The following is a 6,341-nucleotide window of genomic DNA, read 5'->3' as shown; positions in this document are numbered from 1 at the left end:
AGCATGCAAAAACAACCTCATACCCCCAGAAGGGGGAAGGAGGGAGGGGGGAAAAAAAGCTAAGTTTCCTCCAAGAATAGTTACAACTTTTTCTTTAATGTTAAAATTAAGAGTTGAAGGTTTCCCCCAAATGCTTGCCTTATATGGCTCCTGCAGGCCGCTTCACTCATCCCCACCAACTCTGGCAGCTTGGGGCCAGGGAGAAAGGAAGGAAAGAAAGAGGGGAAGGAAGGAAGAGATGGGGGCAGGGGAAACTTGCACTTAGAGAGTTGAAGTCAGAAACAAAGTTTAGAAGTCCCCGGATGCTGGTTCTGCTACATGTTTTTCCCCAATCCTGAGGAATACTCTTTAAGAGAAAAAGAAAAGGCAGAATTAGGGATCTGCAAGCATTTTTAACCTAAAGTTGAAACCAAATTCCCTCAGAGGGCATGCCACCAACAGACAAAGGTCTGCTTGGAAAACGTTTCTCTTTCCTTTTCTAAAAGACTTTAGTTGTCCTAATCTTCTACCTTCTCCATTCTCATCTCTCTTTAAAATGACCCCCCCAAGCCATCAGTTTGTGGACCCTTTGTGGGTGGGAAATCAGGGGGTTGCTTGAGCCTAGTTGGCAAAAGACCACACTCAAATTACAGGGATTTTTTTTTTGGGGGGGAGAGTAAAGATTGACTTCAATTTCCCAAGACAACTACTCTGAGGGCATATTGATAAATCTTTATTGACAAAATATTGACATTGACATACTTCTTGGAAGTATATAGTGTGTTAGAATTCTAACAAATTAACACAAAACACAAAAATATTTACATTCTGGTATAGAAGACATTAAGGAAGCATTTGTCACTCTCTTTAGTAAGTCTATGGTCTTGGAAGAGAAACTCTGCTTGAAAATTTGCCGGTGTCCTTGGCATACTAGCATTATCCTTGCTAACTACAGTCCTTCAGCTTTTGCAATAGGTAGATTGTAAGTTTTGAATAGATCATTATTGTGAGTGGTTGAACTCCGCCAATTTCTTCAACCACTAAAAGGAGAAGCTTATTTCATGATTTTTTTTAAGCTTCAGAATGTTGGGAAAGGGATTGTCCAAGAATTATAATTAATTTGAAGGATTTTTTTCCTCCCCCAGCACAAGTCCTGATTCTTCTTGTGGACACCCTCCCACACCACCCCCATCCCTGACCCCATCCTGTTCCCCCCGTTTCTCTGTAAGAGGACCACTATCTCCAAGCCTATTTCATTTAGCGTTCACAATCACTTTGACATGAGAGAAGGTATCAAAAAGTGTTTACAGACTGCACGTTTCTCCAAAATAAAAATAAAAATTAAAAAACACACAGAACCTGTCTTTAAAAAAAAGGAAGGGGAAATAAAATTACAATTCATTTGTTTTTAGACACCATTCACCCAACAACTGCTACATGCAATTCAAGTTTTTGAAACAGGTGTGGGATGGGGCTAGATATGGAATTTCACTTGTTATTACTAATTTTTTAAGATTGGGGAAGAACACTTGGAAGTGCAAAATTAAAAGTCCTGTGCCTGGTTGGGTTGGATTTTTGTATAAAAACATTATTATTATCATATTTTAAGTGGACTGTGATAAACGGAATACCTGCCAATCATCTTGTCTCCCTGGTTTGGCATTTGACTGACAGCTCCCCTTGTCAGAGTGCGAGGTCAGCTTTGCCACACTGGGCTAGCACTCTCTCTCTCTCTCTCTCTCTCCCTCTCTCTCTCTCTCTCTCCCTTCCCTTCTTCTACCTCACTCACTCAATCATTCAATCACTCACTCAGCTGCCTCTTTAGACGAGGGTTGTACGTTGATGAAGGAGTCTCCATCTTCCGCCATCCCTGCCTGGTCTCCAACTGGGACCCAGCGCCCTCGCTGTCCAAAGTCTGCGAAGCACAAAGTCGCTCCTCAGATCCTCTCTCCCTTTCTCAATGTGTGTGCGGTTTTTGTTTTGTAGGATTTTTTTTCCTTCTTCCCCTTCTTTCCCAGTCTGTTTTCTTTTTCTTTTCCATGTTGCTGTCCATTTCTGCGGGGTTAGGTTTGTGTTTTTAATCATCTGAGGTCACGTCTATTTCCTCCGGACTCGCTTGCTTGGTGGCAATTCTCCACCGATTAATGTGGTGCGTCCCTTTTTTCTTTTGTTGTGAATCTGAGCCTTCTTCCTCCAGCTTCTGCCTTTTGAACTTCGTCCGCCGGTTTTGAAACCATACTTTTACCTGCGGGAGAAGCAGGTGGGGCCACATTAGATGCTTCAAGGCGCCCTCCCACCAAGGGCTTGAACCCAGCTCCAAATCAGACCCCAGGGCAAGGGAGAGAAAGCCCAGTCCTCCAGATGCATATCCACAGGACCAGCTGCCCCTCGGCCTCCCCAGCAGATTTAGGCCCCTGAGACTGAGGGTAGGTAGGAAGCTCAAGCCCATGTCCCAGTTCCTTGCTCTTCCAAGCCCTACCAGAGGGCCCTCCCCCAGGGCCTTGGGGTCCCCACAGTGCACTAAACCCTTGCTGGTCTGGCCCTGCCCAGAACACACACATTCCCCTGAGAGCAAAGGCCTTGAAAAGTATGAGAACGCCAATAAAACAAGAAGTATTAAGAAAGGCTCCTAACTTCCCCAGCAAGGAAGTACAGGGAAGACCTCTGTCAGGCTAGCGTCCTTGCAGAAAAGCGCAGTGTGCTTTCTATTTTCTGCTGGTCTGACAGTGCCTAAATATAGCGCCTCCTCTGCCAGGCAGAGGCCCTGGTAGAGGATCTTAGTCTGCAGGAGCCGTGGCCTTCTTGCCGTGGGGACTCACGCAGGTGTGTAGGAGTCAGGTGGAGGCAGAGGAAGCCAGTGGGCAGTGAGGTACACAGACCCCCAGGCACGGCCTTGCTGTCCCTTTCGGGCTAGGAAAGGGGGCTTCCAAAGTGAAAGCTTCCCCAAAGGGTAGGATAGGTCGGAAATAACCAGAGAAAGTGAAGAAGAAGGGGGCACAGAGAGAAACTCCCAATTTCCCTCAGCCCCACAACAGGTCAGAGTTAAAGTGACCCCTCACCAAATCAGGAACGGCAGCCTGGCCTCCCCACAACCACTGCTAGAGGTCTAGGCAGCAAGGAGGTTTAAATCTGTGGCAACCAGATGGCCCACCGGGAAGTCGGGAGGTGGGTCTGCATTCAGCAAGTAGACAAGACAGGAATATATCCAACCTTGGCAGCAGTGGGGTACAGATGAGTTAGTCTGGGGGACAGCGGGGGGGGGGGGGGGCTCCTTGGTCAATATTCCCCAGCCTTGCTAAATCCGTAGCCATCCAAGCAGGTCCGACCCTCCCCCCCCCCCCAGGTCCCTCTACTCCCTCCTTTAAGACAGCCACCGAGTCCGGCTTGCTCTCCCCGAATGCCCCCGGTCCCTTAAAGTGCCCCACGAAAAAGCAGAGCGGGAACAAGGCTGAGTTTAATTTGCTTTGAGTTTGCTAATTGAGGAGGAGGACGGTTCAATTCTCCCCCCGGCGCTCGCCCAAGGCGCGCGTCGGTGCGCTCAGGGCTTGACACGCACACAAAGAATTCAGGCAGAGTGGGCAGCGAGGCGGACAAAGACCACCGCTGCCTGGGCTGTCCAGGAGAAATCAGCCTGGCCTTGCCTGCTGCACAAGCCCGCGAGGCCCACTACGGTTTTTGTCAAGGGTGTGTGTGGGGTGTGTGGTGGAGGGGAACATTTTAAAAACAAAAGCCTCGACCTTTTCTTTTTTTCCTTTTTCTTCTTTTTTTGCGCTTCCCAGGAAAAGTGTTACAACTCAATCTGCCAGAAAATGTTACTGAGCGCTGAGAACTTTGACCCCGCCCTTTGGCTTCTTCTACAGTAGGTGCTACTGTAGCCTTGCGCCCCCTCCCCATGCTGGGGCCAGCCCCAAACCAGGCCCACTGAGGGACCTCGCAGCGCCGAGGGGCCGATCTCCTGAGGCGAGCCCTCTCCATAGCCTCCCGGCTTTATTGCTCAGTTTCTGGGTGCGCCCCCAGAGTTCCTGCCCCCCAAGCTTCGAGCTGTTTCGTTCCCCTTAAAGGGAGTAACTGGGAGCGGATGATGAAAGCCAAGGACCTTAAAGTCGTCCAGAACTTGCTTTTAACCCACTTCCTCTTTCCCCAACCAGCCGGACAGCAATTAGCCTCCTGCAGGACCCCTTTTGGGGTCTCACCAAAAGTGCCAGGCGTCTTACTAGGGGTGATCAGGCCGGCTCCACTGAGCAGAAGGAGCAGCCCACCACGCGGGCCGAGACAGCCTCCTGGGGAGGTTCCGCAAAGCTAGGCACCTGGGAAGCCACACACCGGGGCCCCGGTTGAGGAGCCGAGTGCGTGGGGCCCTTCGCTAAAGCCCCTCTCCTGCCCTAAGCTGGAGCTGCGCACCGGTGTGGGAGGTGCTGGGTGCTGGGCTCCTGGGTCCCAAGGTCTGGGGCGAGAGGCTGACGCTTGCTCTGGGCTCCTGGGCCGCGCTCACCTGAGTTTCGGTAAGGCTGAGGCTGTGCGCCAGCTGCTTCCTCTCGGCGCCCACCACGTAGTGGTTCTTCTCAAAGGCGTGTTCCAGCCGCAGGAGCTGGGACGGCGAGAAGGCGGTTCGGATCCGCTTGGGTTTTCGGGCCAGCGCGTTGTGCAAAAGGAAACTCTCGGGACTCGTGTCGTTCCCTGCGGGGGTCGGGGCAGCACAAGGGCCGTTAGGAGGCCGCGGCCGCCAGCGCAGGGCGCTTCTTCTTCGGAGCCGGACCGGGGCCGCTGAGCGCTCCGGGCGGCGCCTGGCTCGCGCTGCCCGACCCACCCGGCCCGGTGGCCCTCCCTGGGCGAGCGAAGCCCAGCTGGCAGGCCCCGGCCACCTGTGTGGCACCCAAGAAGTAGCTGCCTCACGTAGCGAGTCTCCACACCACCAAGCCTGGCGCTGGGGCCGGGGAAGAGGTGACGGGTCCTGGCTGCGAGATGGGAGCCGGTCCCCCATCCCAAAAATAAAACCCTCTCTTCTTACTAACTTCGCGGGCAACTTTGAAACAACCCCCCCTCACACACACACACAGTGGAGAGGCGGAGGGCTGGTTCCCCGGGACTTATTACTACTACTATTGTTATTATTATTATTATATGACCCGTGGCAGCCGGCCTGGGACAGAAATATGGCGAGTGTGCCCGGCTTCTACTGCCGCTGCCTTCGGAGGACCCGGCTCTGGGGTTCCCCGGTTACAGAGAACGAGGACAGAGCTGTGATCAAAGTCCAGGGGACGGAGGGGGGACGCCGAGTTTCGGGTGCCCGCTAGAACTGTCCGCGTCCCACAAGATCATGCCCTTTGCTTCAGATCCGGGTGTGTGTGTATGTGTATGGGGGTGATCCATAGCGTGGCTGGCACAGAATGAGAAAGGGACCCCTAAACTTGGAGAGCACAGCCAGAATGTTTCGGATTCACTTATTAGAGCAGGAAATCGATGGGGGGGGGAGAGAGGGGAAAAAGCCAAACAAAGAAAAATAAACCGATAACCCTGGGTGGGGTGGGGATGGAGGCAAATTCAGGGCAGGAATGAGGTCCTAAGGTTTGAGGGGGGGGTTGTTTATCTTTTAACAATGGAATGAGGGGGGCGACAACTACCCGATCCTCTCCCGCAGGCAAGTCAAGGGTTAATGGATGGACGGGCTCCCGAGTGGCGAACGGACGCCTCCCTGGCCCAGCGGCTCGGGATTCCGTTCAGTAAACTAATTATTTTCTGGAGTTTTAACTTTCTTCCCTAGCCCTAACTCAAAGCGGGGGGAAAAAAGCAAATGATTTTCTTTAAAAAAAATAGCAAGAAGATATCCAAACAGATCTTTCCGCCTTCCCGGCCCATCTCTCTCTACCTGGCTCATTTATGTTTAAAAGAAAAGAAAAACAAAAACCAGACCGAACCTGCCTGGGTCCCTCCCCGCCCGCCCGGCCGCTCCGTGCGGCTCCAGCCAAGCCGGTGGCGGGAGAGAGCCGGGCTCTGGGGTTTGGTGTGGGTTTTCTTTTCCCTTAATGATTATTATTATTAGTGTTGGTTTTCCTTTGTTGGTGTTTGTTTTCCCTCCTCGCACGGTCCTGGCCCCTCTCCAAGGTCTCCAAATATCGGGGAGCAGGAAATACTTCCTTTCGGGGTCGCAAAACGTCCCCTGGCCCCTGCGAAAGGGTCGAAGGCCGATGACTTAGGGGGGGATCTGGGCGGAAGGGCTGCGGAGAGAGCGGCCGGACAGAGTTGAACTGGGCGGACGGTGAGCCCCGCGGCCGCGTTCCCGCGGCGCCCCTCGGACCCAGCGCGGCCCGCCGGCCTGGGACGCCGCCGAAAGAGAGAGGGAAGCCTGGGGACCCCCGCGGGCT

At 52.9% G+C, this 6,341-nt stretch overlaps 1 protein-coding gene across 2 annotated transcripts in view; it reads right to left on the bottom strand.

The window, feature by feature from the left end:
- Positions 1-691: 691 nt before the first annotated feature.
- Emx2 (empty spiracles homeobox 2) overlaps positions 692-6,341 on the bottom strand; it is a 6,884-nt gene continuing 1,234 nt past the window's right edge. The window contains exons 2-3 of one of the 2 annotated variants that reach the window (XM_013017560.1): positions 4,472-4,656; positions 692-2,224 (exon numbers count right to left, since the gene is read on the bottom strand). In XM_013017560.1, coding sequence (XP_012873014.1) covers positions 2,057-2,224; positions 4,472-4,656 — 353 coding nt within the window. In that variant the 3' untranslated portion in view covers positions 692-2,056. The remainder of the gene's footprint in view (positions 2,225-4,471; positions 4,657-6,341) is intronic. The other variant, XM_013017561.1, reaches the window with a different exon arrangement.

The sequence above is a fragment of the Dipodomys ordii genome, unplaced genomic scaffold (assembly GCF_000151885.1).
Source record: "Dipodomys ordii isolate 6190 unplaced genomic scaffold, Dord_2.0 Scaffold36, whole genome shotgun sequence".
NCBI classification, from domain to species: domain Eukaryota; kingdom Metazoa; phylum Chordata; class Mammalia; order Rodentia; family Heteromyidae; genus Dipodomys; species Dipodomys ordii.
This window is presented reverse-complemented; position numbering and strand designations above follow the sequence as displayed.